Source organism: Rutidosis leptorrhynchoides, chromosome 4, assembly GCF_046630445.1.
Source record: "Rutidosis leptorrhynchoides isolate AG116_Rl617_1_P2 chromosome 4, CSIRO_AGI_Rlap_v1, whole genome shotgun sequence".
NCBI classification, from domain to species: Eukaryota; Viridiplantae; Streptophyta; class Magnoliopsida; order Asterales; family Asteraceae; genus Rutidosis; species Rutidosis leptorrhynchoides.
The window spans coordinates 25973040-25999895 of record NC_092336.1 but is presented as its reverse complement, the minus strand read 5'-3'; the positions used below and the strand labels follow the sequence as shown (position 1 = coordinate 25999895).

General features: G+C 37.2%; 3 protein-coding genes across 3 annotated transcripts; 2 read left to right on the top strand and 1 right to left on the bottom strand.

Moving 5' to 3' along the window:
• Positions 1–1006: 1006 nt before the first annotated feature.
• Positions 1007–6928, bottom strand: LOC139904611 (polyadenylate-binding protein 2-like). The gene is made up of 9 exons (XM_071886537.1): positions 6443–6928; positions 5467–5585; positions 4727–5383; positions 4472–4549; positions 4305–4394; positions 4057–4197; positions 3792–3968; positions 2908–3120; positions 1007–1477 (listed from the first exon to the last, which is right to left on the bottom strand). Exons 1-9 carry the CDS (start codon positions 6741–6743, stop codon positions 1238–1240), a joined length of 2016 nt encoding a protein of 671 aa, XP_071742638.1. The 5' UTR covers positions 6744–6928; the 3' UTR covers positions 1007–1237.
• Positions 6929–8846: 1918 nt separating this feature from the next.
• LOC139840013 (uncharacterized) lies at positions 8847–11537 on the top strand. Its single transcript, XM_071830234.1, has 2 exons — positions 8847–9996; positions 10762–11537. The coding sequence occupies exons 1-2, from the start codon at positions 9003–9005 to the stop codon at positions 11259–11261; spliced, it is 1494 nt and encodes a 497-aa protein (XP_071686335.1). The 5' UTR covers positions 8847–9002; the 3' UTR covers positions 11262–11537.
• Positions 11538–23316: 11779 nt separating this feature from the next.
• On the top strand, positions 23317–23679 carry LOC139840512 (uncharacterized). Its single transcript, XM_071830776.1, has one exon. The coding sequence runs from the start codon at positions 23317–23319 to the stop codon at positions 23677–23679; it is 363 nt and encodes a 120-aa protein (XP_071686877.1).
• Positions 23680–26856: the final 3177 nt, after the last annotated feature.

Below are 26856 nucleotides of genomic sequence, written 5' to 3'. Positions count from 1 at the left end.
AAACTGCCTGCAACCCACCGGAGGCTGCCGGTAAAACAACCAGCAGAGATTAGAGCCGACAACATCAAACTTAATCCGCGACCGTCTCTGCGCAAGAGAACGAAGGAAAAACAGCCAGCGAAGTAAACTTGACAAAACAGCAGCACTCCAGCCTAAAGGACCGGCCAGAAGAAAACAAGTAGCCACCAACCCAAGCTCGAACGCCTACAAAATCAGGAGCTCAGGAACCAAAAGCACCAACAGATCAGTCCGACCGAAACCAGAATACCAACAGGGTATTCGTCGTCTGGTTGCAGAGGAGAGAACACGTCGGTGAAACTGAACTCCGGCTAAGGAAACATAAATTCCGGCGAATGAAAAAAACCACCGGAGCAACAAACGACCCTACAACCTCGAAAAGGAAGCGTCTGAGATCACCAAAGTTGAGAGAACGTCAACTAACAGCGACCAAGAGCTTCTCTGGCAAGATTCAGGCAGTTCATAAGGCAACCGGAGAAGGCATAGGAGGCGGCCAAAAGAAGAAAACGAAACCGACAAGCTCCATGAATTCCAGCCAACCTTTTGATCCAGCCATGAGAACGGCAGCTAGAGAAAAGAGGCCGGCCAGAGAACACCCTTCACTCACCAAAAAAAAAGAAGATGAAAAAAGTCCAAGCCACCGGCGAGATGCCGGTGGCTGGAAAAGTAACAGACAAGAGGCTACAAACCTGAAACTACAAACTTGAAACCTGACGACGAAACAGGGTTACCGGACGACGAAACAGGGTTACCTTCAGAGCAAAGTAAGAGAGCGCTAGAGAGTAGTTGATGAGAGATGCAAGTGATAGAGGGAGATCAGCAATAGAAATCGCAAAAAAGCAATAATAGGCCGGATGAAAAGGAGACTTGCACGAAGACCTAGGGAACGTATGTGAGAGAATTTTACTGGTTATAGTTATAGTTTGCGTATATCTCAAACTCTGGTAACCTAAATATTAAGTGATATGGTTAAATATTGCAAATCAGCTAGCAAAGACCAACGCCTGAATTAGAACAAAACCAGACATCAAAAAGCAATACCACAACCCATAAGAACCAAGGCATCCTAATGATGTTTATAAACTTCAAAAATACTCCAAACAAATAAAATGAAAATTAACCTCATCATCTAGACATCTACTGCTTTAATTCTATCAAAAACCAAACAAACATCATCCTCTAGAGCCTAGACAATCATCATCTTTGACCAAGAAAACACTCAAGCAACTAGGTTTTCGTTTAACGATAGTGAAGTGAGCTGGGCAGATGGGCTGTTGTTGGCTTGCTGGACATTACGAAGAACTTCCATAGCCTCTGCAACCTTTCCCTTCAACGCATCTGGAGACTCGAGCAAGTGCAATACCTCTGTCTGGTCCATCTCAAGAAGCATACCTGTCACCTTAGCCGCATGTTCATGCTCCAGCTGATCAACCAATGGGTAAAGATTCTCACCCAGCATCTGAAAATAATTTGACATTATGAATTAACAAGGTTGTATTTCTAATAGGACTAACTAGTCAAATTAAATACTCCACTGGCTACCAGGATAACCAATTCTGTATTTTATTAGGACAAAATATCACGAATGGTCCATGTGGTTTGTATTAGAAATCACCTCCCCAATACGGTTCCTATACTTTTTCCGTCAAGGATGGTCCTTGTGATTTGCATTTGAATCACCGGTGATCCCTGTGGTTTGCATTTTTTCGCCAAGGATAGTCCCTATGGATATGCACCATATGGACCATCGGTGAATCAAAAAACAAACCACGGAGACCATCCATGACGGAGAAAAAGTATAGGGATAACCAAAAATTTCTTATGCAAACCACAGGGACCATCCGTGATATTTACTCTTAGGAAAGCTTCTTAGATAACATTAATACTCTCTCTATTCATAGCACTTGATCACCACTGAAAAATGTTTTATTGTACATTAGTTTAACACCAACAATATATGTAACTTTTTGGACAAAAAATGCTTTTAGTCAAACCCACAAGACACGCCTAGCCAGTGGCGGATCCGAAATTAATTTTTGACGGAAGCAAATATTTTGCTTACATCTTTTGAATTATTAAGGTTGTACGAGTACAAAACAACGTTGTAACGTTAGAAAATTGTAAAAAACGAGTAACATTAACAATATCAGAGATAAAGATAATTAATAAACTCACATTTTTTACACTATAATTTTAAAAAGTAAAAACGTTGCATATAAATTTTTTGAAATGAAGGTAGATAAAGAAGAAAAAGAAAGTAGAGAAAACAAATGGAAAAAATAAACAAAATAATATGCGCCTCAAGGTTTGAACTTGTGACCAATAACTTAAAGGAGAGGGAGTTTACCACTCCAACTAAAAAGAACATTTGTAAATTCTCTCTTTATGTAAGCATATATATAGGGGTTAGGATTCCCTCATATAACTTGCCTAGTCAAGTTACTTTACTCTTCAAAAAACTAAAAAAAAAAAAAAACTAAAAAAAAAAAAAAAAAACTTTTATACAAAATGAGGTGGGATGAAACATCAACCAATCACATGATCTCTTTTGTCCCCACTTTGTTTCTCTCCCCTAATATAATTGGTCCACTATATTTCGTAAGCATTTTTTAGTAAAATTTTTGTAACTATAGAATACCTCATATTTAATTTGTAGCCCCCTTATTTTTTCTACTCACAAACATAGTAACATGACCAATCATATTAAAATATAACTGGAGAGGATTCTTATCCTATATATAGCCACGCACCCTAATATTGGAAAGTAGGTTAAAAATATTGAATTTCGGTCGTCGGGGGCAGATGACCTCAGTTGCACCAAGGTGGATCCGCCCCAGCCTATAACATGGTATTATAGTAATGTGTAGAACATGGTTAGAGAGACAATACCGTCCTCTGCTGATCAGGTGGTGCATTAGCAAGTGCAGAAGCCAATGCTGTAATAGGCATTGGCTGTTGCATAGCAGCAGCAGCAGTATCTCGTGGAAGCATGCTACCCATGTCGTAGGGCACAGGAAGCATCCCTCCTCCTCCTCCACCAACACCTCCCATATTTGCATCATTCCTAACAGGATAACGGTACATGCGTGCTCTTGGAACCATCTAAATAACATCAAAAGCTTACAACTGTCAAAACTAGTTAAAATATACAAGCATCATACTCGCGAAAACGATGATTCTAATGTTACATTTATAAAACTACACTTAACAGAAATACTGATGGTATGCGCTATTGCACTCCTAGATCATAAATATGTAATTGATTACTTTAAAAATTACTTAAAATCAACCAATAATAATTGAGAATAGTAGTTACGGAGTATTATAGAAGGGGTAAATGGGATGCTTAAATTAGGAAATAGAGACTCTAAGACAAACAAGGAATCATTTTATATAAAAATGATCGGTTACAGATTTCAACTTAATTAACTTTATGACAGACTTCAATTTCAAAACTTCATGAGTTTCGATAACAAACTTTTTTTTGTGCAGAAATCATACTTTTAAGACAAAAGCAGACGAACATATACATTCCATCTTGGGTTTATTAGATATACTTTATTGAACACATGGTTTCCATACCTATTCAACTATACAACTAATAATTTGTTAAATAGGGTTAACTGAAGCATCTTTGAAAAGAACCTACCTCCCAAAGTATGTCAGTTTAGATAGATGCCCTACCTCTTCAAAAGCAAAACAGACTAAAACTTCTATTTTGTTCAAATATTAACTGCCCGAGATAGAAATATTATTGGATTCGCATCACATACCTGCTGCTGCATCATTGGAATGGGCTGCTGATTTTGTTGCACGGGACCTGCTCCACGTCTCCCATTAATGCGTTGACCCTGCTGGCCTTGTTGTACAACTGGTACAAAGTAGTTTTGCATGGGACTCCCACCTGGCCTCATACCAGGTATCAGCTGCTGCTGGTAACCAAATCCAGCCTAAATTACAGAAAAGTAATAATATTAATTAATTTAATTAATAATTAATAATAATGCATGTTGATTTGAGAAGTTTAGTAAAAAGTACCTGTGGAGGAAGCATAGTATGGGGAGCTTGACCATAGAATAGAGGCTGGCCCATACCTGGAGCACCAGGAGGATACATTGGCATACGAGGAGCCATCATTGAAGGTGCCATTGCAACTGGCCTCATTTGTGAAAACTGTGCCTAAATGCAACAAAATTGCAACTAGGTTCATTTAACACAATAGTTCATCCTACATACATACATGGTACTAATAAGAGATATATAGCCTAATAGACCAATCATTTTACCTGCAACCTTGCCCTCCTCTCTTCCTTACGTTGTGCAAGTGCGACATACAGGGGTTTGCTCACTATCATCTTCCCGTTCATCTCAGAAAGCTGTAATTGTGACAGAAAAATGTATGCTAGTATACTTGTAGTAAAATATTATAAATATAGTCCAACAAATTTCTTACAGCTCGAGAAGCCTCCTCAGAAGACGAAAATGCAACAAATCCGGAACCTCTACTGATTCCACTTGGATCGCGCATAACCTGATTACACACAAACAGAAATATTCAATTCAATGCAACATAAAAATGCAATTAAAATATGGTAACCAAGCCAAAAAACTTATTTAGTTTATCTCTGAAACTTGACCTAAAAGCTAACGAGTGAATAGTAACTAATTAATGCTAATTAATTTATTAATCAATCAACTAGAAGCAAACCTTGCACGAAGTGATGGTACCATACTCAGAAAAGAGTTCCTTAAGCTTATCATCATCGATAGTGTCATCCAAGTTCTTGACATACAAATTAACACCTTGAAACTTGTTAACAGTTTCTTTTGCAGTCTGCTCAAATCGACTCTTAAGTTCAAGCTCTCTTTCGGACTTCTTCTGAGCCTTCCCAACGTACCACTCCTTATCATCAATCTTCTTTCCATTTAACGCCTCAACAGCGTTAGCAGCATCATCAGGACCCTCAAAATTAACAAATCCAAAACCTTTCGATTTCCCATCTCCATCTTTCATAACAACAGCACTTGTGATTGTTCCGTATTCACCAAATGTTCTTTTCAAATCATCGTCAGTAATGGAGTCAGAAAGGTTTTTCACATACACGTTATTGAACTTTGTTCTGCTTAAAGATGAGTCCCGTTCTTGCTTACGAAGAAAATGACCAACGTACACTTGTTTGTCGTTGATCAACATACCATTTAGTTTATCAATTGCATTTTGAGAAGCTTCTTCGGTTTCAAACTGCACAAAGCCATACCCTTTCGATTGACCAGTACCATCAGTCACAATCTTGCAAGATAAGATATTACCAAAGCTAGAAAATGTGTCATGCAATGCTTTGTTGTCAATTGACTTATCCAAGTTCTGAAAGCACATAAAAAGGGTAACTTGTAAATATGTGGATTAATGAAATTAATACACCAATGATACTTTAATAATCAAGATACCTTAATGAATATATTCCCAGTTCCACTTTTACGAATGCTCGGGTCCCTGATAGAATAACAGATGCGAATGGCCTTTCCATTAACCGCAGTAAAATTCAGCACATCAATAGCTCTTGCAGCTGCAATACAAGTTAGTGTAACATGTCAATAACAGAAACACCATTTTAAACTGTTCAAAGCAAGAAAAACATATAAATTACTTCCATCACTTGCAAACACATTAAACTATAGAGTGCAGCGAACAAAAATGAACATTGTCAACAAGAAATTGCATAGCCTGTATATTAGTTCATTCTTAAGTTGAGGGCACAAACAAAAAAATAAAATAAAATAAAATTAAAATACAAACTTGTCTAAGAAATCAAAGACTTTAGAATAACAATATTGATTAATAATACATAAGATGATAACAATAAGTAGTCCAACCATCTTAAAGGTTGATAAAAGCATTGATATCCTTAGTTATGCAATATATAGTAGAAAAGTGTTTTAAGTAAACAATGCACCAATTTGTATACCATTAACAATCTGTTTCACACATTATTAAAATCTATCGTTAATATCATTGAATTTCATTAATTATATAAACAACAACAACAATACCCAATTCCACTAAGGTGGAGTATGGGGAGGTTAGATGTAGACAGTCCTTTCCTCTACCCTAAAGTAAAAGGGAAGTCATTCCTCCACCGACGGATACCTAACGGTCCCCAGGTAGAGGAAATCGTCCCTCCCTATTCTGTAGAGCAGAGAGGCTGCTTCATAGGGACCTCCAACCAGAAAGAACCATGAATTCCGATATGTGAAGTAAAAATATACAAGTAAAGTTGATAAAATAGAAACTTTACCATGAATAATATATACTCCAATACGATATGTAATTATATAAACAAATGTTATAAAAATACTATGAGAAAAAAAAATGTACAAATCAGAAAAGAAATTTGAATTGGGAAATGTAGATAGAAAGACAGACCATCATTAGGGCTACTGTAATTAACATAACCATAACCAAGCGATCTGCGAGTGCTCAAATCCCTACAAACCCTAACTGACACGACCTGTCCAACTTGATTAAACAAATCATACAATTGCGAATCAGTAACATTAAATTCAAGGTCTCCAACGTAAAGCGACGTCGTTGAAAACGGCTGATTTCCACCAGCCGCCGCCGCAACCACCGCTGCACCAGCCACACCACTCGCAGTGGCCGTCGCTGCCGCAACCACCGCTGCTGCACCAGATACTGTCGGCGGTTGTATCTGAATCTGCGCCATTTTTTCTCTATTTATAAATAAATTGAATTAAATTAGTATCTAATTCTGAGAATTTTTTAGGCTTTTTCAGGAAATGGCGAAAATTAAATAAATAAAAAATAAATGTATCGATAGATATAGATAAATGTCTAATGTGTAAGTATAGATCAGAGAGTGAGAATTTTTATATTTTTTTGGAGGGCAGACAGACCTGCGCTGCAAATAGAGATGGCGGATTGTGGTGGTTTTTATATGTAAATTAAAATTAGAAATAGAAAACCCTAGTTTTTACAATGTGGTTTTGGAGTGATCCTGGCCGTTAATTTTTTGTTTGTGATTTGATGTAAGTAAATGTTAGGACCAGGCCTAAACGGTTAGATTAAAAATGGATTCATGTGTACGGTTAGGATGACGGGTTAAATGATGGTGTTGTGAATTGTGATCAGGTGTCCCGTGGTGCAGGGGGCAATGTTGCATCTGTGGGTTTGGTGGGGCAATGTTGCATCTGTGGGTTTGGTGGGCAATGTTGCAGGATGGGCCTAGTTAAACTGATTTGTTTACATGAGTTTGTTGTAATTTTGTGAGTTTTTTTATGATGCGATGAAATTGTTGATTTCTTCCTTGCTCGAAAACAGAAGGCGTATTCACATACTCGCGTTGGGACCTGATCTAGAGCCCGAATTTGATAAGCTACGTCTTTAAAAAACTGGCAATCCTGTTAATGCTGTCAACTGAGACAAAGTTTGTCGGAATTGCCCGAATCTCAAACCAAATAAATCTAACAAACTTCTCTGGCCTTGTGAAAAAACGACGAACCAATAACGAAATCATCCAAATTCGCAGGGGAAGCACGGACCTTCCAGTGACTCCAAATTCAGGCATTTACTCACACAACTAAAAACGCTCGATTTACGCAAATGACATACGAGAGCTCTTCGGTTGAACAAAAGAATGGTTTCAATTTTCTCCCCGAAACATCATCAACAGTAAGTACACTAAACTCGAGACCATCAACCACGGTGCGGTTAGGCTTGAGATTACAACAATAAAGAGTGAGAGGTTGAAAGAGATTTTGAATGGAGAAAGATCCAGGGGCGGAGCCGGGATATTAGACGAATGGTGTCACTAGGTACAAACACATAGGAAAATAAGTTATCATATAAATGTCCGTACGATTTTTTTTTTTTATTGATAAACACAAAATCTATAGCTAATTATCTTAAGTGAATGAATGAAAATATAAAACAAAATTAAAATACACATTAATATACTTTTACATGAAATTGTAAAGTAATTATTAATAATATTAAAAAAAAAGACTTGACAAAAACTAGCTAAAAAGAAAAAGACTCGAACTTGGTACCTTAAATTCATTCATTTTGACAATTACTTACCAGTTGGCTAGCATGACCTATCTTCACAATTGTAACATTGTAACATATATATTATATATATATTCTATCAAAATTTGAGTTAGGTCACTTGACCCCATAACCTTTAAGTAGCTCCACCCCTGGAAAGATCTCACACCACGCCGCTAAAGGAAAGACCATCCTATGAAAATAAGACGTCCCAACTCCTTCGACCCGTTCAACGATCTCAAAGCCACAATAGCAAAGACGGATAAACAAAAAGTTACAAAGGTGTACGTGCGAAAGGTCCAAAATTTAATATCAATGATCTGCTTAACTATTCTAAAAACTTTGCTTAACATATTAACAAACATTTATTTACTAATCGACCGATGAACATCGTATTCTGCTAACCAGATTTTTAATCACCGACTTAATCAATATTCATCACCCAAATTGTTACCAAACTAACACGTACTCGTATAATTTAACGTTAAAAATCATGAGCTTAACAGTCACGACTATTCCCAAAAAAAAAAAAAAACGTCCTTTTTACGTTAACATACTTAATAATAAAATCTTCATATCGAATGGAAGGTCCTTAAAAATTTTAAAGGCTAACATCGGTCAAAAAGTACAAGCCAAAGTAGAAATAGTCTAAAAAATACCACCTTTCCATATCCCATTATTTTATACGGAGTATATATTTGCACATAATAGATACTCCGTATACAATATAAGTATGGAGTATATATAATACAGGAGTATATAAATATAAATACAAAAAATATATATTCCACCCATCGTTCTCAGTTACTTCTTGTTCAATGCTTACTTTTCTTGATCTAGTCCACCCTCTCTTTTATCATAATAAATAAAACCCTCCGATCACTCAACGACCACCATAGTCAATCCTTAACCGGAAACGATGCACGATTGGGCTATCATCACCTTATCCATAATCGCCTCTGGAATATTCCTTTTCCTCTTCGTCTACCTCACGCGCCGCTTTTGCTACAATCCCACCCAACAAGAACAACAACAACAACCGATCCATCGTGCAACCTCGTTACAAAACGGAATAATGAAACTACACCAAACAGATAACATCTTCAACAGCAATAACAATAAACGACGAACAAATTACTATATTCTCCGACGTGGAATTAACTCAAAACCTTTGTTTAGTTGGTCCGACAACCCTTCTTTAGTAACGGACGCAATTGAAAATGGATGGTCAAGATTCGCTTTCACAAATTTCAATTCTTCACCTTCAATCGGTTCTAACAAATCCTTTCTGGGCTATTGTGGTTCCGCTGGTGCAGCAATTCGTGCAGACTGCACCAGCGGAACCGGGACCAGAAAAGAATTAGAACCGGTGGAAATAAGTTGGGAAGTTTGTCGGGGATCTGCAGATTTCATGCAAAAAATTCGTCTAAATCCAGGATTCAATAAAGTTATGACATCATCCGGTTTTTCAATAACGGCTTTATCTGTGATTAAATCGGCTTTACCATTACCCGGTCCGGATTTAGGGAACTCATCTCCTTTCCCACAAGAAGCTTATTTCGAAATTACTATTTTGTCCACGTATGAAGATGAAATTGTGAGGGTTTATAAGGAAGAAGGTGAGAAGATTAAATTGATTCAAGAAAACCATGTTGGTGAAAAGATTTCATCGGAATCATTGGTTCATGTAACGAGTGTGAATAGTAATAATGGAATAAATACTAGGGGTGTGAATGGTAAAATTGAAGAGTTGAAGGGTCGAAATGGGGGGAAAGATATAGTTGAGGGGAAAATGGAAATGAGTATTGTGTTGTCGGTAGGACTTGCCGGAGGTGGGTCGTTGCCGTTAAAAGTTCCGGGAAGTTATCCGGGATCGGTTGGATTCAATTCCGACGGCTCCGTTTTTCTAGAAGGTATGTTTTATAAGTCAAAAGGCTATTTTCAAAAGCTGATTGCTTCTAGATATTATATTATTCAAGAACGGTTATTGTGACCCATAAATATTACGAGTATTTCTATAGAAATAGTCAGTAGTTGCTTTCAGAAAAAAAAAAAAAAAAAAATAGTCATAGTTATTATTAAAGCAAGGACATTTTTGCGTACATTTTTACAATCAGGAAATAAATAAAATATTATGGAGTACATATATATGGTATTCTTGAACATTTCATTCTCCTAAATTTAATAATTAATTTAGTAAAGTGATTAGTATTCCTAAGAATATTTTATCACTATCTTTGTAATTTTTACCATTTATATATTATATTTACCTGCTAAGATTTTTTTTTTTTTTTTTATAAATAAAACCTCTACGGCTCTACACATTTCCAATGGAACTATATAAAGAATTCGACACTACTTCTTTAATGTAAAATATGAATATGAATATGATTTCTAAGATATAATTTAAGTGATTGTTAATCAAGTTGCGTTTGGAAACAGGAATTACTGTTATTGTTTGTTAAAATTTATGCTATGTAAGAGCAAAATACAAGTCGTATAATGACAAAAAGCAACATTTAGAACTTTACTCAATTGACACATGTGACCCACAAGTGCACATATTATGATATTGTAACTTAAATAATAATTTGGTTGTTTTTTTGTCCTTGTATCTTGTCATCAAGTTAGCGTTTACATTTTAACTTTTATTTAACTTGTGGTATTCAATTTTATAGGAGTTAAACTGAAGGCTGACGTGGAATTTAACGAATGGGTAAAACCCGATAAGGTGATCGGTTGCGGATACAACCCGAGCCAAAAGAAAGTTTACTTCACAATAGACGGTCAACTCGTACGTGAAGTACAATGCACAACCGAAGAATTTGGAACACCTCTATATCCGACTTTGGGAGCAAATAGTGATGTTACCCTACTAGTAAATTTTGGACAAAGCGTCTTTAAATATGCACAAGCGAATTTACATAGGACCCCGAATCCTTGCTTCATTGGACAACTTGCGAATTCTCCAATTTTGGGGTTCGAAGATAGTAAAGAGCTTTTTTCGATGGGAAGAATAGACGCACATTGGTTAGATCGATCTACAAAACGAAATGCACAATATTTCGGGAGTGTTAATAGAGGAGTATCTGATTATGACGAGTCTTCTGAAGGCGATTTGTTTGAAATTGTGTTAGATAGTAATAGTCGTGGAAGATCACCAAGCACACATTTTTAGCAAAAGATATATATATACAAAAAAAAAAAAAAATATTCTTTTTTTGCCTTCTTTTGTTTGTTAGATGTAGATGTAAATTGTAGGCATGAGATGGATGCAAAAACAAGTGGATGAACGACAAATGAAGATGCTTTTTTTGACGTTGTGTAATGGATGTAAAGCTACTAATCCCATTTCATGGTGACAGGATAAAATTAATAGAAATTCTTGTTAAACGTGTTAAATGTTGATTAGGCTTGAAAACATATACGGTATAATGTTGACATTCAATTGCTACCCAGAATCTTCTATCATTATCAATTTTCAATTATCTGAATAGAAATAGAAATAGAAATTTGTCTGGTTGCTTTGTCGAATATCTTTAGACTAAGTAGTGGTAATTACGGAGTAAATTGTATGTATTCAAAGTTTTATAACTTCCTATTCAAATCTTGATGGATAAATATGTTATGATGATTGAAGAAAAAATTTAGAAGCTGTCGCAGAAATTAACTCATTAATCAATCTGTTTACTTTGAGCTAGAAGTAGAAAGCCATCCCTACCCGAGGATAGCGAAATTGTTTCAAAGGACCTCTGAACGATATAATATATAATATATAATATATAATATATAATATATAATATATAATATAATATATAATATAATATAAAAAGAAAAAAACACACATAAAAATGAAGCTTACATAGTAAAAAGCCCATTTTTTTTTTTTTTACCAATTCTTAATATTTTCCCCCCAAATTTCTACCTTTTTCTTTCATTTTATTTAATAATTTTCAGTATGTTTTAAACAAGTGTTTCGTGTTTGTAAGTTGATATTCGAATGCTCTTGTTATATTCTTTTATTTCCAAAGGAGTTTTTGCAATGTCTTGCATTTGTAAGACAGACTTCTCATGAATTGATACTCTAAATTTATTACGAGTAATAATAATAATTAGTAACACTTGATAATATGAATTTGTGATAATGTCACAATTGATGGGTTATTAATTTTATGATTTATGCAAAGGGCATAAATAAGGTACAAATTGGGTTGCTAATGGACTTATGTTAAGTAATGTTGGCTTGTTAAAGTTTCAAATTGTTTAACTAGGCTAGTAGATATATACTGGCCCATGCGACACAAAACAGTTTGTCCAGCTTCTTGCTTTTGGGCCCTATGTTTGTTAACCTTTTATTTCATCTACCAAACCAGTGAGTCTGTGGATCACATTCGAGTATTTGACAGCTATACTAATGAGTGGTTTATACCGGCGCTTTTTTGTGAAAGTGTACAATACATCGCATCTTGAAATTGTTAAACCTACATCGTTAGTTAAATAAAACGTTACAATTGTTATTTGAATATTTGTAACTTCCCTTTAGGTTGTTTGTACATTTGAATAACTTTCACATAAAAGTCAATATTAATCGATATATACAATACAATACAATACAATTATGCATGTTAATAATAAAGGGTTGTCGTTCGAATAATCTTTGTTATTTATCTAACAGTTTTTTAAAGGTCTCTACCAGTTATAAAACAATAAAACAAAAATCTAAACGACCCTATTTTATGTTAAATCACATTGTTTCTTTGTTACTTTCTTGTTATCTCTTTTAGATATCTAAGCTATACGCAGTTTTAGTATTTCAGCTTTCATTCAATTATACTTAACCTAGCTCTTCTCCTTAAGGATTTGTTTCGGAGTTTAATTATAAATGAAATGAAAGGAAGTGAACAGAAATGAAAGCAAAGCAAGTGAGATCTTTTCAATCTAGAAGGAAAGATTGGAAGGAAAATACACTATAATAATTTACTCACTTCCTTTCCTTTCCTTTCCTCACTATCAAAATTCGGGAACACTAATTATTTTTAATTTCTTACTAGTTCCAATCCTTTCTATCAAAAATAAAACTCGAAAACAAAGCGTAAGTGGAGTTGGCGCTCCTCTGAATGGTGGGCTAAAGTTATTTTAGCAATTCGTGGGTGCCAAGGTGATGGCCGGTGTTCTAGTTAGCCGAACATGTAGTGGTTTGTGGGCGTATTTGGGTGCTTGTTTTAAACATGCCGACTCAAAAGGGTAAATTCCTTCTTCTATCATCATTCATCAAGAGTAGAGTTGGTAAAGGGTTATTCAACTGTTTGTGAAAAGATTATTGGCTTAGTAATGATATTCTCGCGAACCGTGTTAACAAACTCTATCAGTTGGATTCAAATGAGGAGTGTTTTGGTCGATGCCCCTGACTCGAAGTTATGGTCGGTAGTTGTTGATGGCTAGCTTTATGATAGCAGCACTCGTTAATACATTGATGATATTGCCTTGCCATCTTTCTCAAAAAGTTAGTGTGTTTATTTGGCGTTTGATTCTTGACATCTCACCTTCTATATTGAATCTTTCTCGGGGGGTGGGGGTTAGAGATCCTGGATATTGCGTGTCCTTTTTGCAATGCCAAAGTGGAATCGATTAACCACTCCATTATACCTTGTACAATAGCAGATGAAGTTTGGAGATAAGTTTGTATTTGGGTCGACATTAATCTTCCCATGTTTTTGTCCTGGTCCGAAAGGCTAAGTTGGGTGGACGATTGGAGGTCATGCGACCGACATAAAGACAAGATGTGGGCTATTGTTGCAGTAACAGTGTGGCTTCTTTGGAAGTTCATAGATGGTGTCATCTTTTCTTTCTCATGTTTTTGTTCTATTAGACCACTCCCAACCATGACGTACTTCCTCTCCAGGACACACCGCCACATCAGCGCCACATCAGCTTTCTCTCTCCATTTATTTTTCACTTCCTCTCCATCACACACCACTACCAACCATGACATCCTCCCTCCCCATCACATGGCCCCACATTTTTTTTATTAATATTTATTACTACTACTACTACTATTATTATTTTTATTTTTATTATTATTATTTTTTAAACAACACTTTTATTGATAAACAAAGATACGATTACATTTTTTTTTAAATTACACAATTAAGCATATAAATGCGAACACATAATATTAAGACTATCAATATCTTTTGTCAATCGTATCATCGCTAACCCATCCTTCCTCATCGCTACTCTCTCTCGGTGGACGATAATCGTAATCAATGAAAAGAAGATGCACTTTTATGGGTTCATTTGCCGTAATTGCTTTATTTTTAACGGCATCCCAATCTTCATCCGTATCAAGAAACTTGTATATTTTGTCATCGTCATTGTAATACAAGAAGTCCGAGTGTTTGAACTCCACATTTTCTTTGACAAACTTCAACAACTTCGAAAAATCCATTTCACTAACGTCAATGTTTTCGAACGTTCTTCTTTCGCCACTTTGAGTACACGATTTCCAATCATCCGAAAACTCACAGTTGAAGTAAACGTAAATAGGGACGAGAGTGGGTGCCATTTTGAGTGAGTGTTTGAAGATTGTTTGATTTAGGAGTAATTTGATATATTAAGAATGGTGTTGAGATGGAGTGTATTGGAGTGTATTTATATAGGAGGAGAAGGAGAAAAAAAAAAAAAAAAAAAAAAAAAAAAAAAAAAAAAAAACCGTTGCAGTGCAACGGTTAGAAAATGGTGGGCAACGGCTCAATTGCGTACTCGAAATGTTATCCACAAGAATGAAACCAGCACGGAAGAGGGAAAGAGCACCGAGGGCGGGTAAAATGCCAACGGCGCCCTCGAGGGCGGCCGAGGAAGGGAGTCGAGGACGGGGCATTTTTAATACTGTTGGGAGTGGTCTTAGTGAATATTTCATTTTTTGAGTTAATTATAGAGGATGATATAATATAATGTATCTTTGGAACGATTGGATTGTAAGCCCTAGCCTTCTAACGACTTGTTAGAGTGGTTTTATTTTTCAGTAATACTGTTTTCTAATACCAACTTGTATGAATCATGATACATGCATATATACTAAATGTAGATGATTGGTTTACTATTTATTTATACATTATATTATACCTATATCTAAAAGAGAGAGTCCACATGAATAGTAAGGGTATTTTCGACTTTCTCATTTTTTTTTATTTTTTAAACACTTAACAAAATTTCATTTGCACAACAAAGCCCCCTACACTTTTATTTGCACAAATCGCCCCCTCATACAGGGGTATAAACTGTCAAATTATTATTTTCATAAAAAATCTTAAGTAAATTCCACCCAAATATTCAACGGTTCATATCTTCTCGCTCGCATCGAGTCAAATTTTTCCGACACCATCGTTAAACTCGAAATAATTTTAGGAACAAAATGTCACTAGCTATACGCAAAACGGACGCTTTTTAAAAAACGCTAAATATTTGGGGTACTTTTCATACACGTTTATTTTGCGTTAAATTTTTAAAAATCGAAAATTCCATAGCGAAACGCAGAGATGCACACATATTGTTAATTTAAAATAACATTTAAATCTTTCACGGGTTATACATTTTAGTTCGACTCGAGTTGCGCTTCAACGACATCATCGTTAGCCACGAAATAATTTTACAAACTAAACTAAACGCAATAAAATACATTGAATATCGAACACCCGGCGCTAAGCGAGAGTTCGAACACTAGCTATATCTAAAAGAGAGTGGGGTAATGAATAGTGCTCAATGGCATTTTTGACTTTTCATATTTTTTTAACTTAACTAAATTTCATTTGCACAATAAAACCCCCCACACTTTCTTTGAAAAATCAAATCGGCCCCTCATACAGGGGGATAAAAGTGTCAAATTACCATTTTCATAAAAAATCTTAAATAAACTCCACCCAAATATTCAACGGGCCATATCTTCTCGCTCGCAACGAGTCAAATTTTTCTGACGCCATCGTTAAACTCGAAATAATTTTAGGAACACAATGTCACTAGCTATACGCAAAACGGACGCATTTTAAAAAACGCTAAATATTTGGGGTACGTTTCATACACGTTGATTTTGCGTTAAATTTTTAAAAGTCGGCAATTCCATAGCGAAACGCGGAGATGCACATATATTGTTAACTTAAAATAACATTTAAATCTTTCACGGGTTATACCTTTTAGTTCGACTCGAGTTGCGCTTCAACGACATCATCGTTAGCCACGAAATAATTTTACAAACTAAACGCAACAAAATACATTGAAAATCGAACCCCCGGCGCGAAGCGAGGGTTCGTACACTAGTTTATACTAAATGTGGAGAATTGGGTTTAGAATTCACGACGGTATAATGGTAAATAACCCTAACTTTCATGGTATTTTCTTTTTTTTACATTTTCCTCTTCCTTTTTTTACAATTACAACTTCGAAAAAAGATTACGGCATCGGAAAAAGTTACACTTATTAGTTATTTTTGCCAAACATGTTTATGATAGTCGAAATATTAATATTTTTGTAGTTTGATTATTTCAGAGTGTATTTTGCCATAAAACGTAAAACTAATTAGATCATTGAATATAAAATAATGAATGATGAAAAGAAAAGATAAAAGTTAAATAGTTGGATTTCACTTTGAAATTTGTATGAGCACCAAAAAGAAGGGCCATAGACATAAGTATACATAACATTATTACACCATTGTAATCATTAATCCACTATCAAAACATAAAATATCGGGTTATTTAGAAAATAACAACAAATATTCCCAACACGAATCTTCAGTTTAAGGTTGAAAACTTTTGTTTTTAATATAGTCCTGAAAGGAATTTTAAAGTCATAATTTCTTATATTAAATTTAATTTTTTTTAACGGTCAAAGTATGATAAATATATTGAAAAAATCAAGCGTTCCCTAGCAAGACGCTAAGAGAATTACAAAGGCATAGATAACCACAAGTTCCAATTGGAAACAATGCGGCCTCTATTTTTTGCCCAACGAAAAGAAAATAATCTAATACAATCGAAAAGACTACATTTACTACAAAAAGAATTATTAAAAACAATTCCGTTTCGAAACCGCCAAATCGCCCATAGTAAAGTAGTAACAACCGCAACAATTCAATACTTTGAAGAAACTTGTAACCGGGTACCTTCAAGGCAAACAATGAAAGAGTCCCAATTTCGAAATGTAGGCATGTTGCAATCTAACCAAACACGAGTCTTGAGCCATAAATCTTTCGCCAAATCACAATCAAAGAATAAGTGATCTATAGATTCTATCCCGTTATTGCATATTGGACAAACAACTGAAGAAACATCAATACCTCTAGCTGAAAGAATCCAAAGAACAGGAAGAGAATCCAAACGAAAACGCCAAATGAAAACATTAACTTTACGAGGGATGAACTTGAACCATACCGTTTTGATGTCCGACGTAGGAAGAGTGCGATAATCGATATGCTCCCTGATCTCTTTAACCGTGAAAACAGAATCTTTCGATAGGGAAAAGACCCACGCATCGTCACAATCACTAGTAGAGAAGCTGGTTAATTCTTGAAGCAAGCGATTCAGCTCAGCTTCGGTTCTACCAGCGCGAATCTCTCTAGTCCACGTAAAAATCCATCGACCATTAAGAAACTTATCGGCAACCGAATCATTTCTGTTTAAATCGAGATTCATTAGTCTGTTAAAGCGTGAAGCCAATGGAGACGAGCCACACCAAATGTCGTGCCAGAAGCGAATGGAACGCCTGTTTCCTACAGTCATGCGAAACAAATCATTAGGTAACACCTCGGCTGAGGTGTAATTACGACAGGTAGACACAATTCCGGACCTTATGCTCGAGTTCGGGACCGAACTGTTATCAAACAGATTACCATGTATAGAATTCATAACCGAAACCCACATATCATTAGGCTTAGTAAGATACATCCATCTCCATTTAACAAGTAAAGCTATGTTGAAAGCCTTAAGACTACCAACATTAAGCCCGCCTCTATCAAAAGGAGCTAAAACTCTATTCCACTTAACCCACGACATCTTCCTTTCGGTGGCATTGTCACCCCAAAATTTTTTAGCACGTATAGATTCAAGGCGCTTCGAAACCGTCTCGGGACATTTAAACAGGGACATAAGGTAAATTCCAAGACTTCCCATAACAGATTTCACAAGTGTGAGTCTACCTCCCGAGGATATTAAACTAGCTTTCCAAGCGGATAACTTAGAACGAAACTTATTAATCAACCCTTCCCAATTCGAACAAATTTTCATATTGGAGCCAATAGGCACACCAAGATAAGTTGTTGGAAAAGAACCTACCCGAGCACCGGAAGCATTAGCGATATCTATAATCTCCGTATCATCAACACCAATGCCAAACACATGGGATTTGGCAACATTTAATCTTAAACCCGAGGCACGATGTAAGATTTCCAATAAAAGCAAAATACGGTTCAATTCATGAGCACTCCATTCAGAGAAAATAATAACATCATCCGCACAAATAAAGTGAGAAAGAGGAATTTTATCCTTACCGACCTTAATACCTCGAATAATGTTAGCTTATAATATTAAATTTCATTTTATTATGCTTGTTAAATCAAAATCAAACATAATGGGGTATATCAATTTCTACTCTGCCATAGTCTTCTATTAGAATCATTTGAAACCATTGCCATGGATACGAATATGGTGAGATAATATATTATTTATTCAAACGGTAACATAAAAATGTATTATGGTGAGGTATGCTAATTTCACCAACATATTACACCTTTTGTGAATTAATTAGAGGCATTAACATAAACATATATACAACTCCAATAGAAAAACAAACTAAAAAAGAGGTATTGTGTCTCTATAGCCATGCAGGTGGTTTAAACACTCGAACGTGACTTAAATTTACCATAGAGGATAACAAAGGAAAAAATAATAATTAGTTTGATTAAAATTAAATATAATGACGTACGTCCCGCCATAGCCGTCACGTGCGACGCATGACGTATCTCCTAGCTGGACACTTGGCTTCAGCTCCTGCCTAGATTACTGCTAAGTCAACTTTATATCTCAAGCCACGATTATTTCTACGCTACGCTACCCGTAGCGTACTGTTAATCATTTAACTTGGTTAGCTCGGCTGCTCGCCCATCCAAAAAATTAGGAGAACGTGGAGTAGGTAGTGGGCATGATTAGAGGATTCCAGGAGTGGTAATCGTTGGTTAGTGGGCTAATGGTGGTTATCCTTGGTAACCGTCATCTTATGCCTATAAATACTACTCATAATCACACATTCAGGGGACAATCAACAAACACTTTCCACCGCTGATCACTCCTCTAAGCTCACCTTGGTGGCTCGGCAAAAGTCAACCACCACAACACCCTTCATATCCATCACGTTAACCGGAGGAACCCCTTCTGAAGGTTATTCACTTCACACCTTTGCACTCAGGTCAATTTTGGCTTGATCATTTGGCGCCATCCGTGGGACCGATTTGATCAACTCATACGAGATGACAGGAGGTTCCAACCCACCGCCAACTAACAATGCTGGCAAAGAACCGTATGACCCTTTCAAACCTAATGACGATAACGCTCATGAAACCCCTAACGAAACTATCAAAGGCGTCAGACTGCAGTTTGATGCTGATTGAGATGAATCTGAGCAACGAGACATGGAGGAGACAGAGACCCAAGAGACCTACGTTAGTCAACTCATGCCCATCAACGGTGAGGAAGCCATACGTTTCCTGGCTAAAGGAGGTTTTGTCTTGCCTTCGCTCATAGCTAAAGGAGGCGAGAAGCCTACTGTCATGTCAAAAGCTCCGACCCGTGGCGCAACGCGCTCGTTGTCTGACACTGGTAAGAGTTCTTGAAAAACCTAAGAGTAGGCGCGAAAGGACTTAATTGAGAATTTGATTCTAGCCGCACTAGAATCCATGAGTGCTCAGGTCTAGCAGCCTGGCGTAGCGGATAACATGTTGAATAATTGGTACGCTACGATGGGAGACAACGTTAAGCGGACGTTTGAGGTTTCAGCGACGTCTGAGAAGTTTACTCGGGAGATAGCTACCCACCCGCTGCCCGCGGTCCTCACTACTCCCCTCACGCTAGGGATGTATGATGGCAGCACGGATCCAGAATATTTCCTGCAATAATTCGAACATGCTGTCAAGACGCAGCACTGGGATAATCCCACAGCGTGCCACATGTTCCCGGGACAGCTCTAAGCTGTCGCGAGGGAGTGGTTCGCCAAATTACCTGCCTTGAGCATAACCGGCTTCACGGACCTCAGAACTAAGTTCGTGCAACGTTTCCAGAACTTTAAGCGCACTGAACTGACCCATTTGGATGCGCACAGCATCAAGATGATGCCGCGTGAATCCCTAATGAATTTTACTTCCCGCTTCATCGTGGAGTGCCAAAAGATCCTTGATCTGCCTGAATCGCAACAGATCTCCGCGTACATCATGGGAATCTGTCAAACTCGTCATTTATCGCTGGTGAAAGCGATGCGGCGTAAGCTGCCGAAAACGTATGTCAAAGCGGTAAAAATGGTAAAGGACTATGTACGTTCCGAGGAGTTTGCTGACGTTGCCATTCAAGGCACAACGGACAGGAACGATAAAGAAGACAAGGGTAACGGCAAAGGCAATACAGGTAATAAGTATAAAGGAAGCGGCGGCGGCGGAAGCAGGGGCTACAGATGCTCCAGTCACAAGTCTGACCATCGTAGCAGCTATCGTCTGTATGAACGGTACGTTGCCAAGAGGTTGTCACCAGAAGAGGAAAGTTTGGTGAAGTCGTTGTCGAAAACGCCTAAAGAAATTTTGGCAACGGAGGAGATAAGCAAAGATTTCCCGCCGCCAAAGCCGATGCAGCCACATTTCGCTGTAGATGAAAGTAAGTGGTGCATTTTTCATGAAGATAAGGGGCACGACGCGGACGACTGCAGGGAACTCAAGAAGGTGATAGTCGAATGGTTGAAACTCGGGGAATTTGACCATCTGAAGCCGTCACGTGTCAAAACCCCCGGAGCGAAAAAATTCGCTTGGCAGCGGGGAAAGGAAAAGGCTCCAGAAAAGCACATCCACATGATTCAAATGTGGCATGCGGGTCACGTTCGAAAGGCGGAAGTTTTGGAGGAATGTGAATGCGCCCCTATCACGTTTCCTGCCTTCTGGAGAGTTTGTCCTACCGACCTGCCCATGACGATAACCGCAATGGTAGGACGATGCAAGGTCTCCAGAATTTATGTAGATACAGGAAGTGCCGTTGATGTCTTGTACGAACATTGCTTCTTACAACTACCACAAGACGTGCATGATAGGTTAAAACCACCACTTCATCCCGTCGCTGGATTCACAAGTGAAACTACTTGGCCTCTAGGCCGAGTAAGTATTGACGTTACGTTAGAGGAAAATGAGAAGCGACGAACAGTGGCTTTAAATTTCGTAGTCGTTAGAAGTCAGTCGAAGTATAACAATATTATGGGACGGGAAGCGTTATGCGAATTCGGCGCGATAGTTTCCACTGTGCATGGAATGATGAAATTCCCAACCCCGTTAGGCGTCGCAACTATTTTCTTCGATCGGGTCCCGGTTGTAGGCCAGGTTGAACAGCCGCTACAACCGGCGGCGCCGATTGAGCAGGGGGAAGCGTTATCATCAACCATTCCTTTCCTGAAAAAACGGTACAGATTGGGCACACACTCACCGACGCGACGAAAAGTGCTTTATGTGAACTTTTGGCAAATAACGCTGACGCATTTGTGTGGCAGGAGTCGGATATGACGGGAGTACCTCATGCTGTCGCAGAACATCATTTAAATGCCAACCCAAGTTTGACTCCGGTACGGCAAAAGAAACGAGGCATGGCGCCAGAACGTAGCGCCTTCCTAAGGAATGAAGTGGAAAAGTTGGTACAAGCAGATATACTACGAGAAGTTAAATACCAAACATGGGTTGCTAATCCGGTGCTGGTTAAAAAGGCGAATGGCTCGTGGCGGATGCGTGTTGACTTCAAAGACATCAATAAGACTTATCCCAAGGACAATTATCCGTTACCAGAGATAGACTGGAAGGTAGAGTCGTTGGCTGGTTTTCGTTTCAAATGTTTCCTTGATGCTTATAAGGGTTATCACCAGATCTAAATGGCAGAACGCGACGAAAACAAAATAGCGTTCCACACAGATCAAGGCATTTTTTGTTACAAAAAGATGCCCTTTGGTTTGAAAAACGCCGATGCAACGTACCAACGGGTCATCGACGCTGCGTTCAAAGCACAGATCGGTCGAAACGTGGAAGCATACGTCGATGATATAGTAATCAAAAGTCACACCGAAATGGACCTTTTGAAAGACATTCAGGAAACATTCAACTCGCTATGAAAAATCAACATGAAGCTGAATCCGGAGAAGTGTCACGACGTGTGGTATCCGGGCAAATCCTAATAAAATTCTTGGGGCACGTTGTCACGATGCGTGGTATCCGGGCAAATCCTAAGAAAATTCAAGCTATTGATGAGATGGCAGCGTCGGGAACTAGAAAGGAGGTGCAAAGTCTGAACGGAAAGCTGGCAGCGTTGTCCAGATTCCTGTCAAAGGCGGCAGAACGGTCACTTCCCTTCTTCAAAGTGTTGAAGGAAAACATCGGACGGAATTTCGATTGGACTCCTGAAGCGGATCACACTTTCCAGGAAATGAAGGCCTTGATCAGGACGTTGCCGACACTGATGGCACTGGTACCGGGTAAAATAATTGTTCCGTGATTATTTTTTACGAATTTATAAATCTTGTGATACTAACATGTCAAGGTTTCAGGGGAAACTTTGACAATTTATCTGGCGGCAGGAACCGAGGCTATCAGCTCAATGCTCGTCGCGAAACGCGGTGGAACGCAAATGCCAGTTTATTTTGTGAGCAAAGTGCTACAACATGGCGAAGTTAATTACAAGCCAATCGAGAAGCTTATTTTCGCATTAGTCCCCACCGCAAGACGGTTGAGACGGTACTTTCAAGCACACCCAATGTTGGTGCTAACTGATTCACTTATTAAATAGGTACGGTACGACGATTGAGACCAGAGCACGTTGGAGGAAATTTATTCTAACAGATTTTTTATGCAGGTATTGAGAAAACCGGAGGTTTCTGGCAGGCTAGCTAAGTGGGCAATCGAATTGGGAGAACATGAAATCCATTAGGCCCCCCGTACCGCTTTCAAATGCCAGATCATGGCAAATTTTATGGTTGAATTTATATGCGCCGCGCCACCAAAGCCGGTTGTCGAAGAAGTACCAAATACTGTCACGTGGGAACTATTTACTGACGGAGCGTCAAGTTCTAACGGAGCGGGTGCAGGTCTAATTTTAATTGGCCCGGACGGTGAGGAACATACCTACGCGTTGCGTTTCGAGTTCCCTGCCTCCAATAATGAAGCAGAATATGAGGCATTCCTGTCTGGTTTAAGAATGGTCGAGAAAATGGGAATTAAAAACCTGAAGGTGTCGGTTGATTCCCAACTTGTGGCGAATCAGATGAACGGGATGTTTGAAGCTAGAGATCCGGCCATGCAAAATTATTTGAGGTTGGCGTAAGAAATGGCCAACAAATTTGAGCTTTTCTCGATAACGCAAGTGCCGCGATCCTTGAATAAAAAGGCCGACGCACTCAGCAAACTCGCGTCAAGCGTGTTCAGCCACTTCGCCAAGGATGTTTGGGTGGAGGTCGTTAGTCAAAAATCCACTGACGTGGTATAGGTATCGACTGGCTTCGATAACAAATACGCTATACGCATAATCTGCTTAAAACACAACGTACACTATTATGTACTGATTTTCTTGCAAAATAATGTTACAGGAAGTGGCCCCCGTAGAGGAGGCCGAGACATGGATGAGTCCCATCATTACGTATCTTAAGACCGGGACGTTGCCAGTCGACGGGGCAACGACCCGTAAGATTTGTATGAAAGCACCTTTGTACATGTTAAGGGATGGAGTTCTGTTCAAGAAATCCTTTACGGCACAACTTTTAAGGTGTGTCGGTCCAAGCGAGGCGGAAACAATATTAAGGGAGATGCATGAAGGGACTTGTGGCATGCATGCAGGATTTAGGACCATTGTGGGAAACATAATGCGGCTAGGGTATTTTTGGCCGTCTATGTACCATGACACGAAAGAAATCATCAAAGCTTGTGCTTCATGCCAACGTCACGCTCCACAAATTCACATGCCGATGCATGAGCTAATTCCCGTCACGTCTGCTTGGCCCTTTTACAAGTGGGCAATCGATTTGGTGGGACTCTTCCCGGATGGAAAACACTTGGTCGTTGCAATTGACTTTTTAACCAAGTGGGTTGAAGCCAAACCATTGAAAAGCATAACGGTAAACAGATTGTGTATTTTGTTTGCGAGGAAATCGTATGCCGTTTTGGAATACCACATGAAATTGTAAGTGATAACGGTAAAAAGTTCGCTCACGATCCGTTTCGGTCATGGTGTGACGGGTTGAATATCAAACAAACCTTCAGTTCTGTTGCCCATCCGCAGGCAAATGGGCAGGTCGAAGTTACCAACAGAGATATCGTTGCCAAGATAAGGGCAAGGTTGGACACAGATAGGAAGGGTTGGGCAGATGAGCTTCCACAAGTCTTATGGGCGTTCCGGACCACACCAAAAGGGAGCAATAGAGAAATGCCATTCAGCCTTGTTTATGGTACGGAGGCGGTGATACCAGCTAAAATTGCTGTCCCAACCCAACGTGTACTGGAATTCAATGATGAGTCCAATGTCATTAGCTTGAAAGAAAATTTGGACTTTTTGGAGGAAAGGCGTGACATCGCCGCTATCAGGGAAGCGTCAAACAAACAGAAAATTGCTAAATACAACAACCAACGTGTGAAGGAACGTACTTTCTGCCAGGTGACTTTGTGTGGCGTAACAACAATACCAGCCGGGTCGAGGATACTGGCAAATTGGGACCCAATTGGTGAAATGTCCCGTTCATATTGATTATAAACGTTCCATATTAATTGATTTCGTTGCGAGGTTTTGACCTCTATATGAGACGTTTTTCAAAGACTGCATTCATTTTTAAAACAACCATAACCTTTATTTTATCAATAAAGGTTTTAAAAACATTACGTAGATTATCAAATAATGATAATCTAAAATATACTATTTACACACGACCATTACATAATGGTTTACAATAGAAATATATTACATCGACATATGTTTCTTGAATGCAGTTTTTACACAATATCATACAAACATGGACTCCAAATCTTCTCCTTATTTTAGTATGTAACAGCGGAAGATCTTAGTATTCACCTGAGAATAAACATGCTTTAAACGTCAACAAAAATGTTGGTGAGTTATAGGTTTAACCTATATATATCAAATCGTAACAATAGACCACAAGATTTCATATTTCAATACACATCCCATACCTAGAGATAAAAATCATTCATATGGTGAACACCTGGTAACCGACATTAACAAGATGCATATATAAGAATATCCCCATCATTCCGGGACACCCTTCGTGTGATGACCCGGGAATTTTTGACCAAATTTAAACTTAAATCTTATATAGTTTCGACACGATAAGCAAAGTCTATTAAATCGAGTCTCAAAATGTTAGAACTATTTATCATAAATACATTTGACCTTGACTATTCCCGACGATTCACGAACCATTGTTTGTAAATAAAATATTTATATATATGAAAATAAATGTAAATGTATAAATAATAATTGAAAGAAATAAGATATAATAAGAACAAATATGTGAATTAAGATACAATTAATTAAGTGTAGTTTAAAGTAAATTTATATATAAATATATATGATTTCATAATCAGTTCATGTATATTATAGTTTATAAGTAATAATAAATCAATAAAAGTTATGATATAAAATCATATGATTATTAAATATTACAAGTATAAATATAGTTGTTATAATAATATAGTTATTACCTTCAATATTAATATCAATACTAGTGTTATTAATATTAGGTACGATTTATATATATATATATATATATATATATATATATATATATATATATATATATATATATATATATATATATATATATATAAGTTGATATAGTATTATTATTATTATTATTAATATTATTATTATCATTAATAATATTAGTATCATTATAATTAGTATTATTATTATTATTATCATTAATAATATTATTGATATAAGTTTTATAGTTATTATTACCATTATCAATAATAGTAATATTATTATTATTACTAATAAATTATTATAAACTTTTATATTTATTATTTACAATATTAAGAGTATTATTATTATTATATGTATTAATTAATAGATTAACTATAAAGTATAAATACAGAAATTTAAATATATAATTGCTGGCGTATATAAATATAAATACAAATAAGTCAGATAGATTCAGATAACAACAGACTTTTTCACCTTTATCAGTTATTATTTATCTATCTATTTATTTATTTTATTTTTTCTGCTTCTGTTTCCTCGTGGATTTATGTCGAGCCAATTCAGGATACAACCAAGAGACAATCAATTCTTGTTACTGCACTAAAATCAACTAATCACCTACTTACTCTCACCATTCTGAAAATCACAATGCAAGAACAGAAACATTTTTTTTTTAAAAAAACCCCGACGGTTTCCCCTGTAATCTACTTTTTGGCCAACAATTAAAATCAAACCAATTAGCAAAATCCAATAATGCATAAGTGTTAGGAATCGTTCATGTAAGCGTTATCT